Raw genomic sequence first — 18,087 nt, forward strand, 5'->3', positions numbered from 1 at the left:
CGCGGTTGTGGCGCACAGTAGATATTATTATTATTATATATACTATTGAAGCGCCTGCTATAAAATGCTGAGAAAGGCACCTAAATGTGAAAATAATAAAATCCAAATAAGTCTCATAAGAATTTATTCTTTCTACTAACACTATCTAGTCTTCTACGATCTGTGGCTTTAATAACGAGAACGTAAAAAAGTAAATAACTTACTTAATCGTACTTAGTTAGAAATAAATAAATAACGTATAAATAATGGTTTATTTTATTTACAGTAAATAGTAATAAATAACTTACAAGTAAACGTTAGATCTTTTCTACAATGGGTATTATATTTTTTATAATACCCATTGTAGATTAAGAAGTAGGTAGGGTTTTTCTTTGGACTTATGATACTTTATTTTAATTTGAGTAATTCAGATTTTCACATCAATATTTTTGTAGTACAATTCTACATGGTGGCGTTCACAGCTTCAGAAGTAAATCCTTCCTTAATACTGATGTAATACACCACATATCACTTGCATGTTATCGAGTGGAGCGTTATGAGAATTGAACTGCGACATTTCTCTCCCTTTCTCTTTTGTCTACAAATGCGTGACGAGCCCAGGCAGGTTTCTTTACCGAGCGACATTACACTCCAACCACGCGTTGATTATGTTAAATTGCTCGACTAATCTGTGTCATACTGTGGCTGTGAACCTGCGTTTCTTTAAGTACTGTGATGTGTGTTACTGGCCGTGAATTAGTTTATGGTCGGTTTATTCGAATTTTCGTATTTTGAATTCTTTGAGAGGGCTCGGCTGTTTTTGCTGGCATATTCAAAGATAATATAATTCACTATGTTTTAGACAGATTGAAGGTGGAATGACGCCCAAGATTGGACACACACATTTTTTCTCTTCGGACTATCGATTTTCGTCTGTAGTCCGTCAGCCGTCAGGCCTCCAGAAGAAGTTTGTACCCTTTTCCTTACATTTAAGATCTCATTTAAGATTTATGATTTCTTCCTCATTAAAAAGGGATTGCAACGTACCTAATGCGTATGCGTGCGTATGCCCCTTATTTAATCTTAGAACGTCCTAATTATAGTAAATTCTTAGGTAGACGTAAAATCCTTACACATTACACCCATCACATTACCTAGCAGTGGTACGTATACAGAATGTTCACTTTTTGTAGTCCGTACGTTTAAATTTATATGTATAACTTTACCTGCTCTATAACAATCTTGAGGATAACAACCGCCTATTTCTTCCATCAGGTGTCGCTACTGTTGAGTGTTCTTAAATTGTGCGTGTTTCGATATCACATTAACACCATAAAAGTTAGTAAGAAAATTCCGCTGGTTATGTATATCTTCATACATTTTCACCTAACCCAACAAATTGGCTGGAGAAATTGGTATCATCATCTTCTGAGTAGACCATGAACAGATGTTTGAGGAGTTCAGTGTCCACGTCATCTTTTTTGAAGAGAAGGTCTAAGTATCTTGTGAGTGCTTCTTGAAGGCTGCGTTTCCCAGGCTTGATGCCAAACAGCCATTCCAGTAAGTAGTCTAAAAATCCCGCGTCGCTCGTTGATATTAGTACTGCGAATGTCAATGCTAGGAGAAGTAGCTTGCTTATCGCCATAGTCCTGAAACGAGAGAGAGAAACAATATTTATTCAAAAAAATTTGGTACCAATCAATGCCATAGCATAAAAATAATTCAGATAAGTAACAACTTGCCCTATAGAAGTGCCCCAAAAAAGTTGAATATATTTTAGGATGCAATTTAAGTCCTATGTTGAATTGAAATTCTGTGTATTGTATTTATGAAGTTTATGCCTAAGTCTTGTATTGTGCCTAAATGAATTAAGCTAACAAACCCTGGAAAGTAATTTTACAAAAAGCAAAGCTGCCACTCAGTAGTATATTATTTTCCTAGGCAGCTTTCATCACATAATTCATCTAAGTATCTATTTCTTTCGAAGTCTAGGTTTCTATATGACGTTATTCAATGAATGAGGAAGTGCATAGAAAGGTCATTCAATGCCATTCATCTACATTTTCCCAGCGCTGCAACGATTATAACTCGGAACGATAACTTTTTTCCGATCATAGCGTTATTCATTAAAGAGCTCTATATTCACTTGAAAGTTATAGGAATGTTTTATACAATCATGTATGTACTTAATGTTGGTATAATAATATTAATCGCATTTTTTATTCAATACTAACTTATAATAAGTTAATTCATAATTTTAGTTTAGTGTAACGTAGGAAATGGGTGACATTCTGAAGAAGACGATGGGCGGTAGCATGTAGCCTAACTGAGTCCTAAACCATAACATGTAGTCGCGATCCTCAGCAGTGAGGGAACGACGAAGAAGAAGGAAATGATGGGAATCTAGATGGCCATAAGTACGTCTCGGATGCCAGAAGATTAGCTGGTGGAAAATACGACAGATCTGGTTCACAAAAATATCACAATTGTTTCAATACTTTTTATGTACGCAAATGTCAAATTGATTTTTTAGATGGATTGCCTCTATGTGGCCTTTTTAACCTCACTGGTATTAGGTAAATAGTGCAGGACCGAGAGAAATGAAGGAGAGGCTACTGTAAGTAATAATATATAAAACATGATAATAATATATTAAGCTGTAAGCTCCCCAAACAAAATAAAATAAAATAAAATAAAACCTAAGTTTATTGACATTTCAGAAACTAACCTTCGGCTCTTTCTTTTAGAAAGCTTACTGTGGAACTAAATTAAAATAATTGTTAAGCAAATTACAATTTCACGCGTAATGTAACATGTTGGTCAGTAAACGCTCGTGAATGGGTATCATTTGACACAGCTTCTAATTATATACTCATAAACAAAATTGTACGCACGCGTAAACAACCCATTTGCGTTGTGTTCGTTATAAAGCGGCGTCTCTCAAGAGTTAATGATGTTTTCTTTCAATATATACAAATACTTTGCGTTTTACATAAAAACTTATATGGACATCAGCTGTGGCGGCTAATTGCACAAAACATATTTAGACGAACATGATACGACACTAAATCACAACAGGTACAGAAAAGTATTGACATCTCCAATTTTTGACGTGACTTATATATTTGCCACGTTAACAACTTGGCCGGACAAATGGGGAGTGCAAAAGACTCTCACAGATTGCCTGAGGGCACCCAGTTGGGCGCGAACCTCGGCTCATGGCGTAGCCTGAGAGAATTAAACTTGAAATAATTTGATAAAAGCTGAATGTGGAATATCGACAACCACGCCAGCGGTCCTGGTCTTGGTCTCCATATAGACGACCTAATATTGGTCTTCTGAGATAGTATTATTTCTTATAAGCGTGGGTAAGTACATACTAGGCTGTTACAATGTAAATCTCGTTAGACATAGCCAGCAATTGCGATGGAGGAACGAACGCGGGAGTTGCGCCTCAGTCCTATTTTTCTGACCTACGAGACGTCTCTGAGAGCAGCTGGTACTTCTCGGACTGGGGCGGCCATGACTGCAAATCCGCCTCTCATTAGATATCAGATAAATTAATAATGCTAAAATAATACCCTCTTCAAGGAGCTCGGTGGCGCAGCGGTAAACGCGCTCGATCTGCGATTGTTTAAGTTAAGCAACTTTCGCAATAGCCGGTTATAGGATGGTTGACCACAAAAAAAAAGTTTTTATCTCGAGCTCCTCCATGCTTCGGAAGGCACGTTAAGCCGTTAGTCCCGGCTGCATTAGCAGTCTTTAATAACCATCAATCCGCACTGGGCCCGCGTGATGGTTTAAGGCCCGATCTCCCTATCCATCCATAGGGAAGGCCCGTGCCCCAGCAGTGGGGACGTTAATGGGTTGATGATGTGACGATGTGAATACCCTCTTCTTGACGTCGATATCTGCAGGTAGGGCTTATGTTGATAACTCGATAGTTCGCATTACAGTCTTCTATCTATAATTTGCTCATAAATACATCTTCAAACACATAACGGTTGCCCACGCCTGTCATGTAAATAATTCAGTTAAAATTCTATTTACGTCTCATTTTTCTAACTTCGTAACTTAAAGGAAAATTCCATTGTATTATTATTACAATATATGTTATGGGCATAGTTGTTATACTTTCGATCAATCATTTTGTTTGTAGCTTTCACGGAGAGAAAGACCGGTTTCAAGTATTCCGAGTGGTCTTATAAACGTTTATCAATTTTCTTTGAAGCTGATGACTTATTTTGTACGTAGATACCGACATACATACATTATATGTACTATACATACAAAGATACAAAATGTATATGTTTATATGTTTATTAAATGTAAATGTATATGTAATAGAGACTCTAGAGCCACTTACAAATGTAAGGTATTAATAACAGTATAAAATGTATGCCTGGTGTATTTCTTTGCCGCACGATCCTGCTAAATCCATGATAATTATATCTTTTTTTTGGCGTAGATACCGCGCCACGAAACTTGACGCTTGTTTAGCTAAATGTCAATGGCTTTATTTAGCTAAACAAGCGCCAACATTTAATATATCTTATAACCAACAGTTGCCTGGAAGATACTGCTACTTAGCAATAAGGCCGCCTATTGTACTCTTCTATTTCTCTTTGTTTGTAATACTGTATTTTCTGTGTGCGCAATAAAGTTTGTAGTTACAAAATTTTGTACAAACATAAGCTCATGTCTATATTTGGAATTGGGGTAGTCAGAGGAAACCTGCACCTTCGCTGATGAACGAAGTACCCACGCTTCACCGAGCTTTCTGTTAGACTAACGTGATAGTTGGTGATGTGATGACCGTACCGTATAAGGGACAGTTGTGTTAGTGATAATTGCACGTAAGATAAATTTTCCGACAGGAAAATCCACTTGATATCAACGCAGAATCATGGTCATCATCCTCAGTATTTTTAACACCCATACCTACTTGTATACCCATACATACCTGTATAACATAACATAACAAATACTTTATTGCACAAACAGGAAAAAAAACAAAATACAAAACAAAAGAGAAATAGAATTAAAATAGAGAGAAGTACAATAGGCGGCCTTATTGCTAAGTAGAAATCTCTTCCAGGCAACCTGTACCTGTACTGTATGTACTTGTACAGGGTGCAAGTGACATCGTAACGTATACTGAGAGGGATGATTCAGCTCATTATTCTGAGTTAATATCAAGTGGAATTTTCATTCAATGTTGAATGAAAATAATTTAAAAACAAACTAAAAAAAATCATATTATTATATTATATATATTATATTATTATTATTATTGTATGTCTTTTTCATATCTCGGGCCTATGGAGGCCCGGACTTATTATTATTAATAATATTAACTCAGAATCATGGTCTGAATCATCCTCCTGAGTATACGTTACGATGTCACTAACAGCCTGTATAGATACCGGTGTGAACCTGACCTATGAAACCTCACAGATAGTTTTTACATCATATTATACATGGAACAATCGAATTAGATAATCATGTCATAATCCCAAGTTATTTACATAATGGATGTTTAATTCAATATTAGTTCAGGTTCTACTTTTACTTTTGTGGGTGGAATTCATACATAATTCTAAAATGTTTTCTAAATTGCGTAATTAAACATTGATGAATCAAGCACGTTGGACTTGCTTGGAACAAAGAGCGATACCTATAGATATTCATATTATTAGTTTTGCTAATGTAACCTTTGTCAAATACAGCCCTGCCCATCCTTATTGGAAAAACGAGCGGGACGGGCTACTTGATGTAGTTAGCCGGTAATCAGCTGATCTTGATTTTTTTTTTACGTTTGAGGAGTTTGCTCTTGGCCCCAGACTTGCTCAAAGACTTGAAGGTGCCTGTTCACTCTGGCCTTGAAAGCACCCGGGTTATATATTATATAATATGCATTCGGAAATACAGAAGACGGTAAAGAATTCCATTCCCTTTCTTCTGTGTTTTTGTTGTCAGTGATATGTCATTTTTGTTATTCAGTGTGTCGTTTCTAGTGTTTTATAGTCGAGTTCGAATTCATGTTTGGATAATAGATAATTGATATCACATGGATTCACTGTTTGCAGTTTTATACTCATGTTGTTATAATTATTTCTAAAATAACAAAGTAAAGCATCAGGTGGGTGAATATTTGAAATATTGGTCAGAATTTCTATGGAATACTTTTTTAACGATAAACCGACACTCGACAGTAAGTACTCATACCTTTTTGCGTATTGGGAAACCTTCGTCCATCGAATCGAGTGGACTATGAAGACCTTATTTGTATTCAGCACTTTAGAAAACAATGCAAAAAATACATCGCACAATCCATTTACGTCAAGAATCTTTCAACTTTCAATGCGTCTCGATAAAAGAAGAATAGATTTTATATATGATGCAATTCTTACCTTACATTAGTTAAAAATTAAAAACATAAAACAACACAGTTCAATATTCCTTTAACACTTTGCACAAAATCGTCCGATATACGAAAACGTTCATTTGTTTCACTTTTTCTTTAAATCCACCAGTTATGAGGTGTGCTTGTGGGCTACTCAGTTCGTCGGGTTACTGTGTGGTGATCACCAATCCCACCACCAGTCTGCGTTATTGTCCCACCACCGCCATCCATTACTTTCCCACCACATTAAAAATAAAAAACACGTCGAATTGATTTACATACTAAAGGGATAAGTACGTACATACCTAATTCCGTTACTTTCTCTTGTAAGTTATTTCAGACTGTACCAATTTTTTGTATGTCATTCATTTTGGTTCTCGATGATATTGGGGTTGGTTAAATTAAAAATATCGATGACTTTGAAGTAGGTAGGTACTTACATGATTTTTGTGTTTAAAAATATCGGAGACTGATATGAAAAATATCGAAGACTTTGAACTAGGTAGGTACTTACATAGTTTTGACAATTTGTCTTTTGAGTGAGTGTTATGATGTATCTAAATGATTGCAGCGGTAAATTACGTAGTATTTTATTTATTTGAAAAAGATTCATTGTTATGGATTTTTTAAATATTATTTGTCTCATTCATCCAAGTTTATTGAGAGTTTGAAGTTTAATTATAGATCAAAATGTATGTGATAATGTACCTAATAGAATACTTAATAAGGACGGTACATACTCTTGCGGTGTAATATATACTATAAAACAAGACGGAGATAATTTGAAAAACTCTTGATATTTTGAAAAACACCTTATGAATATACTTATAGTGTAATTTTGTGTTAACTTCTCGCATGCATTAAATATCCACATAATATTATATTATGTGGACTTATGTAGTAGGTCATCAAAATATCAGGTTTCCCTATAAATAAATTCAAATAGCATTCTGCCAGTGCTTTCCAAGCCAGTAGAATTACTTTCGCTACGTCACATGGTGGCTACTGGTTGGTATGGACGTCACGGACACTCATTTAAAATTATAATTAGTACCCAATTTAGGCTGGCGTGTCTGACGAAAGCAGAAAACTTGCTTAAAGGTAACGGTACGCTTGCTAAAAAAAAATCAAATTCATAAATATATTTACCTTCGTAACATAGTTGTACTTTCGGTTATAAAATCAAAATTTAATCATACTCTCATAGTTCCTTTTTAACCACCTACGGCAAATCTAGAGTTATAGTGTTAGCAGCCTATGTTTGTATACAGGTCGTTAGTCATATCATAATGAAAACTTGGAGGGATGATTCAGACCATTATTCTTTGATATTAATTTTCCATCGCAAAAGTATGGAACTGAAAATAATTTAAAATAAATTTTCACTAATTTTTCGACAGGAAATTTCACTTGATATCAACTCCGAATCATGGTCTGAATATTGCCCCTCAGTATTCGTTACGGAGTCACTAACCCCCATACCTACTTGTATGGCTACCTGTACATACCTATACGGAGTGTAAGTGACATCGTAACGTATACTTACCGAGAGAATAATTCAGCTCATTATCGTAGATTTGCCTCAGACGGAAATTACTACTTGATCGGGTACATTGGTTGTATCACAAATCAAATAAGAACGATTGCTTATATCCTTTGGAAATTAATTTGCCATCGCAGTGAAAATATTTCGCATGTTTTCTGTTACGTAAAACTACCTTAGCCTGAGATCTAGAATTATTTTAATAAGTAATTTCATTGTGATACAATAAGCCACGCGATGATTGATTTCACAACATCTTCACTGAAGTCAGTTTCCGCAAGTAACAATCGTTTGGGTACTATTAAGTGAATTGCGTTTGTAAACGTAATTAAGTTTACAACTTTAACATTGCTGTTTTATAAAGGTGATTATAGACGGGAAGGATTATACGTTATCTGCCAGATAAGTTCTAGATAAGTAGGCTATTATGCAGTTTTCTACGCAAAATAGATAGTTGTGGTTTATAATTATTGTAGATTTGTCTCGGACCGCATAGATTTCACCAGACTTAATGTAGAGCGCTGAGATTACTAATTCTGTCGCAATTGGAAAAGATGTTACATCATTATATGATTCTTATTAATCTAAACATTAGTGTTCACATAAACAGCCTATATACGTCTCCCCTCAATCAACCGGTTGTGGAGCATACTCCACCACGCAGCTGTAATGAGGGTTGGCGGAGGTGTTTGTAGCAGGAGGATCCCTGCTTAGTCAAACAGCCCCCCCCCTCGACTCACCCGGCGCAAAGGTGCCCATGACACTCACCGCGTTGCAACGTTGAAAGGCGATGGACAGCCTTTGCATCAGGTAGGACCCGGAGCGAGCATCACATCCCCTCTCTCGTGTTTAAATGTAGATATTTAATATTTTTTATAAGTTTATTTTTCTTTTGCCTTTGACTGTTCAAAATTGGAATAGGAATAGCTGTTGTCGTCATCATGTAGTACGTATGTACAATGTTATTCAATGAACACGCAAAAGGCCGGTGAACTTTAGTACCTAAACCAACGCAACTGCAACTTTGTCAGTAATCGTCTCCCTTAGAATCAGCCTTGTCCTAGAATAACAGTATTGTCCTGCGTGCTTGTAATTTCTTGTCCAACAGCATAAAAGGCGAGATCGTCATAAATTAAAGACGATATTGAATCTGATTTGTTTGTGATTGCTCCTGTCCGTGGAAAATGTTTAGTTATATTCAGGTAATAAAAATAGTTTACTTATTGTAAAACAAGTCGTTTATAACAGAAAGTAAGTAGTTTATGATTGATCTGGTTTAAAGAGAAAATGGTGTGGTTGTGGCATGATGATAGACGCAGTTTATACAAGATTATAAGGACAAAGTAGAGTGAACAGGCATTAACTATGTAAACAGGTACGAAGAGATTGTGGCCAAACGAAGCAGCGTAATATATCAAATATAATATTTAAAAAATACCTAAATATGTAAAACATAAAGAATCGTTTTCTTTGTAGTAAAAAGTTGTGAGCTTCTAGTATTTATTGCAGTTTTTTGGTTTCAGATATTCTTATGCGTTGCATCGCTATGTTATGTTTCAAGCAAACCTATTTTCGGTGAATTAGGGTTCAAAAAGAACTTCGACATCGTATTCAAGCCGCCTCCACCGCCGCCGCCTTTCAAGCTGTTTGAAATTAATAAAGAGTTTGTCACGCCGTTTGGGAAGTTTGGATTGAAACATGTGATAGGGAAACGTGATCTGGATCAAATGAAGACTGTAGAGGAAGAAGACGAGATGCCTCCACGTGAATTGCCGCCTCAAAGGTTGGGTAATAGGTATGAGGTGAATGAACCTGGGTCGGGGCCGGTACCGTTCCCGCCGCCACCCGGACCCGCGGGGCCCTCTGTACCACCAGCTCTCCCGAGGGCCATCATACCAGGACGAGAAATGGGTCCACAACTTTTCTACCCCGTACGTCCCGTACAAGCGCCACCACACCCCCCTGTAGTTATTACCCCACCCCCACCTAAGGAACCTCCTAAGGAACCACCCGCAGGTCTCCACACCAATATTGCTCGAAACGATCTTATTGAGCAATATTTAAAGTCTGTTGTCCCAAGAGAAGAAGTTTTGCCGATAATAGAAAACAACATTGGCCCTGAACCCAAGCCAAAAGCTGAAGTGCCTCCACCTCCACCCCCTCCAGCGGAAGAATCTCAAAATCCTATAGTACGGGGATCAAGATTAGCACTGTACTTTGGTAACATTTTGTTGGATGTTTTGTCACAAGTGTTAGGAGGCGCAAGACCAGGTTTATTAGATCGACCAAACATTATCTAATATTACTACGGACCATAGAATAGATATATCTTAGAAAATTAAACAGTACCATATAATAAATTATTTAATAAATAACTTAATACTAAATAAAATATCACGAATTAGAGTTAGATTCTGTTGCCGTTTGGGCCACCAAATGCTCCTGGGCCCCCTAAACCACCCGGGCCGCCGAATCCGCCTGGACCCCCAAATCCGCCTGGGCCCCCAAATCCACCGGGACTGAGTCCACCAAAACCTCCTTGGCCGAAGCTGGGACCGCCAAATCCTGGGCCGAAACTACCACCGGGTTGAACGGGTCCTCCTTGTCCAAAGCCTGGGATGTATCCTCCTTGTCCGAAACCTGGGACATATCCTCCTTGTCCGAAATTACCTGGTCCAAAACCCCCTGGCACTTGAATGGGTTGTCCGAAACCTTGCCCTTGGCCGGGTAATCCGAATCCTTGACCTGAGCCGGGTGGTTTGAAACTACCTGGGCCAAAACCGCCCGGCACTTGAATGGGCTGTCCGAAACCTTGCCCTTGGCCAGGTAATCCGAATCCTTGTCCTGCACCGGGTGGTTTAAAGGCTTGCCCTGCGCCGGGTCGTCCTGAACCTTGTCTTAAGACTGGTTGTCCAAATCCCTGTCCCGGGCCTTGTCCAATTCCAGGTTGACCAAAGCCGCCGGGCCCACGCTGGGCTGTAACTGATGCCAGCATCACAGCCAATAATTTTACTGAAACGGGTATCTGAAATAGAAGAAAATATAGTTTTGTATTTTATGAAATCTTCTTATTATAAATACTTAACAAAGTTTTCGAAATATTAACTTACTTTAAATGCCATGATAACGTGTGGCTGGGTCTATTAAAACTGGCGAATTTTTTATGGTAAAATGGTTTAAATATGGTAGCTAGCTCCGATGGAATCCTTGTTTGTCCAGTTTTGTTGTAACTTTCAAAGATATTATAAACCGTTTCTCAAACTTTGCCATACACAACATGTTACCTGTCAATGTTGTTTTTGTTGTTATTTCACACCTGATATTATTTATTTAGAAATTAGTGAATTCTTGTTATTTATTCTTGTAAATATAGCGTAATCTAGACATAAGGGATATGTAAATAAATGTGATTTAAGACTATTATTGATTTGACTTTTATTTTGAGCACCACTGGTCGATTTCACTAGAAAAGAACCTGCTGGTTTTAGTATGGATTTGCTGTTATTTGATTTGAATATTTTCTCAAAACTTTTTAAACTACCAACGTCATTGAGGATAATATTATGATAATATGAAGGAATAAAATATCTAGATAGCTAACTACACTCAATTATGGTACTTTGTGATTGTTTCAACCCATCTGATCATCTTATCGATATTCTATGGTTATTATTTAATTGCTTGTATAGACGTCACGCTATTTAACGTGAACAATAAGGTATGGTGGAAATAATGGTAAGAACAGGTTCTGAAGGTGAGAGAGATGACCCTCAGCCCCATTTGAAAAATGGCGGAAAAATTACAATGTCAAGCTGTACACGACGAGGGGGGGGGGGGGGGGGGGTTAAAAAGGCCACATCGGAGCAATTCATCTAAAAGAACAATATTGCTATTTGACATTTGTTTGCATTGCGCACTTACTTTTAAATACGCGAATGTCAAATTGCAATATTGCTTTTTTAGATGAATTGCTTCGATGTGGCCTTTTTAACCCCCCAAATCTATATGTACCTACACATCACGTCAATCCCATATTTTTTATCACTGGCAATATCGTAATCGTTTCTAAACTTGGAAAAGGTCCCTAATATCGTCACGAGTACTAATATACACTTTGAAACCAAATCACATTAACTTTTTAACAAAATAAACCGTAAGCCTCATTAAATGTCAAATTTGATACTGGAACAGGGTTCTAAAAAGTGGGTATATGATATTGCTCATGAGTGTACATAAAATATAATGACAGATAGAAAAATAATAAATGTTTCTTTCTTTCTTTCTAGATTACCAGCTCCCGCTCCATGGGTTTCGCGCAGCGGTCGGCGCTAAGCCTTCCTTCGACCAATAGTCACGTTTACTCTCGTAGTACTCGTAGCATTCATTGCCTACGTCTATTGGTCGAAGCATTCGATATAATTAACATTATATGTAGAATCTTCTTCTTCTATCGATCGGATTGTGAGGTGAACTACCAACCCTATCAACCCAGGTGTCAGGGTCACTATTGAGCAGCCAAAAAATAAAAAGAATACTAAAACATAATTACTTTTCCGTCCCTGATATGCATGGAGCCGGTAGGAGAAATTTAAAAACTTATTAGAAATTATACATTTTATTGCCAAAACAAGTAATCAAGACAAATATTTAAGCAGGGTTTGCTGAATAACCAGAGTGTCGTTAGTATTTTCTGACTCCGCCGCTGCTTCCTGGTTGCCTAGAATCGCCCCGTCGGTTTCCAGTGACGCCGCCACTGGAGCCTCCGCGTTCAAAGCCACGGTCTCCCCGGGAGAGGCCTCCGCCTAGACCGCCTGAGCTACTACCACTCTGCCGACCGCCCAGTCCTCCGCGAGACGATTCGCCCAAATGGCTGACATCCGCGAACGTAGCGGCAATCATCGCCACTATCAAGGCGAACACAAATACCTGAAATAACCACAACATTTGAATGAATATGCGAAATTATCTGAATGGTCACCTGAACAGTGGTTCGGCTGATCCGAAATGAAGTACACTGTTGCTTAATGTGTGTGGATTGATTATTTCACCACTCGTAGACTGTATTAAAGAAACGCTGATTGTTTTGCCACTTCGCATATAATTCAGTTTTAGTAGGGTAATTACAAAGGTTACAAACACGTCCGACAATAAGAGATAGATCGATGAATATAAAATTAATTAAAAAAGTAAAGAATTAATATTTTTTATAAACTTTTTCTAAAAGGTATTTTTATGTTGCAATTATCAACAACTGTATTGTTGCGAGATCGGTGTTGAGAAATTCTAAACATTATGGGAACTGGGACTTCTATCAATAATAGTATACTTAAGTCACAGATCATATAATACCTTAAGTATTAAGAAGTATATGAAGAGGAAGGTGAAGGAAAACTACTTAATAAAAATATCTTGGCAATTGATCTGGACCGTTACGTGAGGGCCTCAGTCACTAAAACCGATTAAGATAAGAAATATTTTGCTTATAATTTACATGGTCCAAACGAACCCATCACGCACGCTATCTTGCAGCGTTGTACAGCCACTGATAGACGACCAGGTCAGGACCTACGGTCACCCTATTGACTCTAAGCCTCCGGCCGATCTCCCTGATCAATTCTCTATTATAACCCATTTTTGGTTTTAAATTGTTACTCTAATAAAAAGCTCGACCCCCGATATATTTACTTCAAAAATATTAATTAATAATTAGTGGCCTTATCTAAGGTAATTTAAAAAAAATGTAAGTATTTACAATCTTAATCCTATGTCAATCTTAATCGTATGTGAAGTTTCGAAGATTAGTTCACGATGCGAACGGAACACACGAAATAGTAAATTAAAAAAAAAAATAGTTCTTATTTTTCCATAAAATATTATGGTATGTTACCAGTATTAAAACATTTTTATTAACTTTTTAAATAATAAACTCACCTTAGAGAGACCCATGTTGCGAATATAGACACACTATTGCGACTTCTGTAAACCTTCCTCGTCTGTCTTTATATAAGCGTTAATATGTTATATTATAAATGTACACATATTACATGTATTACTTTAACATCAATTATGTATTTGATCGAGATGGCATGGCTGTTGGTTGGCAACTAGGGTTGTGTCTCGATAACCGTTACTTACTCACTTTTTTTTAACTTAAAGTCGTAAAGCTGAATTTCCTTTTAAAATCCATACCCCATTGTTTAACTATTGTGTCTGGAAATGTCGTCCGCAAAAAATTAAGGCTGCAATCTTCGTAAAATTGAGTCGTTGCGAATTCCAGACCCTTTGCTTCTTCCATTACCGAATATTTGGAGTTGTAAAGTAGAGCAATTACAGGTATAATGACATCAACGGGGGTGCCCGAGAGGGGTGAAAATATTCAAATTCTGAAGTCTGCAACCGGAGACTGGGCCCTTAAACCAGAGCATAAATTCTGTCATAATTAAAAGGGATTCCATTTCATGACATTTAAAATGTGATATCTTTTTTCTTCTTAAGTTATGGTATTTATATCGTTTGGAACCTGTGGTAGTATTCCTAAATCTGCGTGGAATATTTTCGCTGAGTGCCTAGAACCGGATGGGTCGGACATAAGTAGCAGAGGCACTTTAGTAGTTCATATTTTTATTATTTTTTGTAAAATTTTGCATTCCTGCAGCTCTGTGGCCTTGGATTTGATAATGGACTATAAATAGTACCTATTATAAACAAGATTCTACCCGGTACTATATAACTTTATGTACTTATGTTGTCTATCAACTCGATATCACATTAGATCGTTAAATTATAAATGTTATTGTATAGTGGGTTTGAAACTCTATAATGTTTGTTATGGCAACAAAAAAAAGGATCCATTAACAAAAGATTTACCTAGTAAACTCACGACAAAATGTATCGTTTCGTTTGGAGTAACGGAAAGCTCATAGAACAGATCATAAAAATGAGTACGGTCTAATGAACTACAAGTATAGACTTTAGCTACAAAGTATATATTTTTTGTTACTACCCACTCTCCGTTGACACTGGATGGGAGGTATTTGCGTCATAAACATAATAGAATGTGTAAGACAATAATAGCAATCAGTATATGCATAATTATGGCTATCATGATGACAATAAAAATCTCAATTTCTTAACAAATTGTATAATTTTCAAATATAGAACTTGGTAAGTATAACAATATAATATTGGATAACTACATACCTTTATAGTTAAGGGTGACTAGATGGGTGGGGATTGGTATGCTATTCATTTGTACGTTATCAATCTGCGCAATATATGTACTGGAAAATTTACGGGGAATTATATCCATTATAGTTGTATACAGTCAAATCAGTTCGTTGTTTAGAGTTTATCCTCTAAAGAAGCCGCCATTTCCGCCGAAACCACCTTGGCCAAAGCCGCCTTGGCCGAAACCGCCTTGCCCATAACCACCTTGCCCATAACCGCCTTGCCCATAACCGCCTTGTTGACCGCCGAAGCCGCGTTGTCCGCGCCCAAAACCGCCTTGACCGAAGCCACCTTGGCCGAAACCGCCTTGTTGACCGAAGCCGCCTGGGCCGAAGCCTCCCTGTTGCCCGAATCCTCCTTGTCCAGGTCGTCGACCGCCAAACCCGCCACCAAAGCCGCCATTGCCACCACCAAAGCCACCTCCGCCGAATCCTCCTCTCTGCGCGTGCGTCACAGCGATCACCGCCGTCGCTATAACGACGAAGAAGAGTACCTAAAAATGTTAAAGTTTGTTTTTAATTTGTGAATATGATACACTTTAACGGCATACTTTACTAGACTTCGATTGGCAAGGAGAAGAAGAAGGGTATCAACAATTATTGTTACCTTTACACAACCACTATGTATATTATTATATTTCGCAATTTCTTTATTGACCTATGTAGGAATTAGAATTATTATGACATCATTACAAGATAATATTTTTCTTTTTCAAGAAGTGTTCCGAATTTTATGTTATGGGATGTTTCAAAATATTCACAGACTTACCTTAGTGGTTGCCATTGTAACTTCGATCCGTGTATTATGGCATTAGCTCCAAATCTGCTATATTTATATACAACGCAAGATATGTGTTTTCCTCGTCACTTCACACTAACAAATTGTTCAAATTAATGTGGTTCTCAATATTCATATATATACTTATATACGACAATATATACATACTTATATTTTTTTTATATGAAATAACACATGTACTTAGATTGGAAAATCGATCTTATCAGTTCTGTGCCTTAATCCTTCTTTAGTAGAATTTTAATATTTAATTTTAGTTCTTGTAAATTTTCATTTGCCTATTATTATTTTATGAAGCCAAAAATAAGTACAGGATTTTTAGTTGTTATGTTCCTAATAAAAGAATTTGATATATTTATTCAATTCATTGATATCTTTCCCTTATTTATTCGCAAATGCCTTTAGTTTCATTTTATGTATTATTTATTTATTTTTGGTAAGTACACTTAAAACAATCTTTCTTTTCGCATTCGTTAAAATAGTGAGAGTACATCTTCTCATCATTCCCCGTTTAATTTTACTCACAAACTCTGGACATGAAAGTTGTGGCTTATAAAGCATTTTTAGGCGTATTTCATAGATTATTTCATAGTGCAGTCGTACGTAGGTACAGTTTGAGAATCATAATTTCGCGCTTCATCGAAAGATCAGTGGGAGGACGGCATTCCGACTCTGGGGATTCCTGTACATTTTTCACAAAACAAACTATTCCTAGTAGTGAACTAATTTTACAAATAGTGTGTTCAAAGTGTGCGTTGTCATGTTGTAATCTGCTTTGTGAGAAAACTGTAATATATTTTTTAAGTTTATCTGTAAGTACCAGAGAAATGGATCAACTGTAGGTAGGCGATTCAATAAAGAATCATATCAACAGTATCTGCAAGTTATTCTAACTACTTGTAATTGTAACTTGCACTCCAATTGTGACCGTAAGTGTGAGATAAGTTTATGTATGTAGGTAAGTGAGTAGAATGGAACGTAAGATTGATAGAAAGTAAGAGTGAATACTATGGAAGGATAATGAATGGGGATATGGCATGAATTTAGGATTGTCTATTGTATGGGTCGGACTGCAAGGTGCATTTGTTTTTTTGTAAAAAGGAGAAAATAAAAGGAATGAAGATAAATAAAATATGCTTTTTAATTCTATATCCCACATATATAAATTACTTATAACATAACATATCTTCGAGTTTGTATATACTATAAACCTAATCCACACAAGCTATATTAAAATGATGGAGCTATTTGTTGTTATTTGTTGAAATGATAATAAATAAAATAAACGGAGGAATACAATATGCAAATTAGAAAGCAATAAAATCACAAATCAAACATACTTAGTTTCTAAATATAGATGTTTTTATACATTAGTCTTTGTATTAGATAAAATCCTCCGTTGATTAAAAATCAATTGGCTATTTTACATAGACAATTATAAAATCACACGATGTGCGTCACACGATTGGTAGACGAGGGTTATGCCCAGCAGTGGGAATATATACTGGCTGTTTATATATTTGCGTAACACATTCTTAACATCATTGCATTTTTATTATTATTTCTTGCAACTACTACATAATATTTCATATGCTTAATAATTAACTGGTATTATAATTAGGTAGGTAAGTATATAATGTGTGTAGGTATTTCTTTATTATTTATAAATTAACAACATACAGGAAGTTAGTGACGTCATAACGAGTACTGACGGGAATGACTCAGGCTATGATTCTGACTTAATATCAAACCTCTTCTTCTACTACGATAGTAGAGAAGAATATCAAGGGGAAAAAAATGCTTTTCAAATTATTACCAATTCTATATTTTTTTCGATGGAAAATTCCAACTGCTCAGTATTCAGATACTGAGCTGAATCATCCCCCACATTATTCGTTACGATGCCACTTATACTCCATATTAGTACGTACAAGTAGCCATACATATGGGTATGGGTGTTAGTGACACCGTAACGAATATTGAAGGGGATGCTACAGACTATGATTCTGAGTTGATATCAAGTGGAATTTCCTGTCGGAAAATCCATGAAATTTTTAGTGTTTTTTTAATTATTTTGAGTTCCATGGTTTTGCGACGGAAAATTCCACTTGATTAACTCGGAATTATTGTCTGAATT

General features: G+C 36.5%; 3 protein-coding genes across 5 annotated transcripts in view; 1 reads left to right on the plus strand and 2 right to left on the minus strand.

The window, feature by feature from the left end:
* Nucleotides 1-18,087, plus strand: part of LOC126374477 (ejaculatory bulb-specific protein 3-like) — a 401,847-nt gene that overhangs the window by 347,352 nt on the left and 36,408 nt on the right. The window lies entirely within an intron of this gene.
* Nucleotides 10,292-12,472, minus strand: LOC126374457 (uncharacterized). Of its 2 annotated transcripts, XM_050021110.1 has the most exons (3): nt 11,944-12,472; nt 11,039-11,212; nt 10,292-10,953 (listed from the first exon to the last, which is right to left on the minus strand). In XM_050021110.1, the coding sequence occupies exons 2-3, from the start codon at nt 11,048-11,050 to the stop codon at nt 10,336-10,338; spliced, it is 630 nt and encodes a 209-aa protein (XP_049877067.1). In that variant the 5' UTR covers nt 11,051-11,212; nt 11,944-12,472; the 3' UTR covers nt 10,292-10,335. The 2 variants fall into 2 exon arrangements, with proteins under 2 accessions (XP_049877067.1, XP_049877066.1); XM_050021109.1 differs by lacking the exon at nt 11,944-12,472 and having other exon boundaries at nt 11,039-11,723.
* LOC126374482 (ctenidin-3) lies at nt 12,525-16,039 on the minus strand. The gene is made up of 3 exons (XM_050021151.1): nt 15,924-16,039; nt 13,860-15,648; nt 12,525-12,854 (listed from the first exon to the last, which is right to left on the minus strand). The coding sequence occupies exons 1-2, from the start codon at nt 15,936-15,938 to the stop codon at nt 15,277-15,279; spliced, it is 387 nt and encodes a 128-aa protein (XP_049877108.1). The 5' UTR covers nt 15,939-16,039; the 3' UTR covers nt 12,525-12,854; nt 13,860-15,276.

Source organism: Pectinophora gossypiella, chromosome 17 (genome assembly GCF_024362695.1).
Source record: "Pectinophora gossypiella chromosome 17, ilPecGoss1.1, whole genome shotgun sequence".
NCBI classification, from domain to species: domain Eukaryota; kingdom Metazoa; phylum Arthropoda; class Insecta; order Lepidoptera; family Gelechiidae; genus Pectinophora; species Pectinophora gossypiella.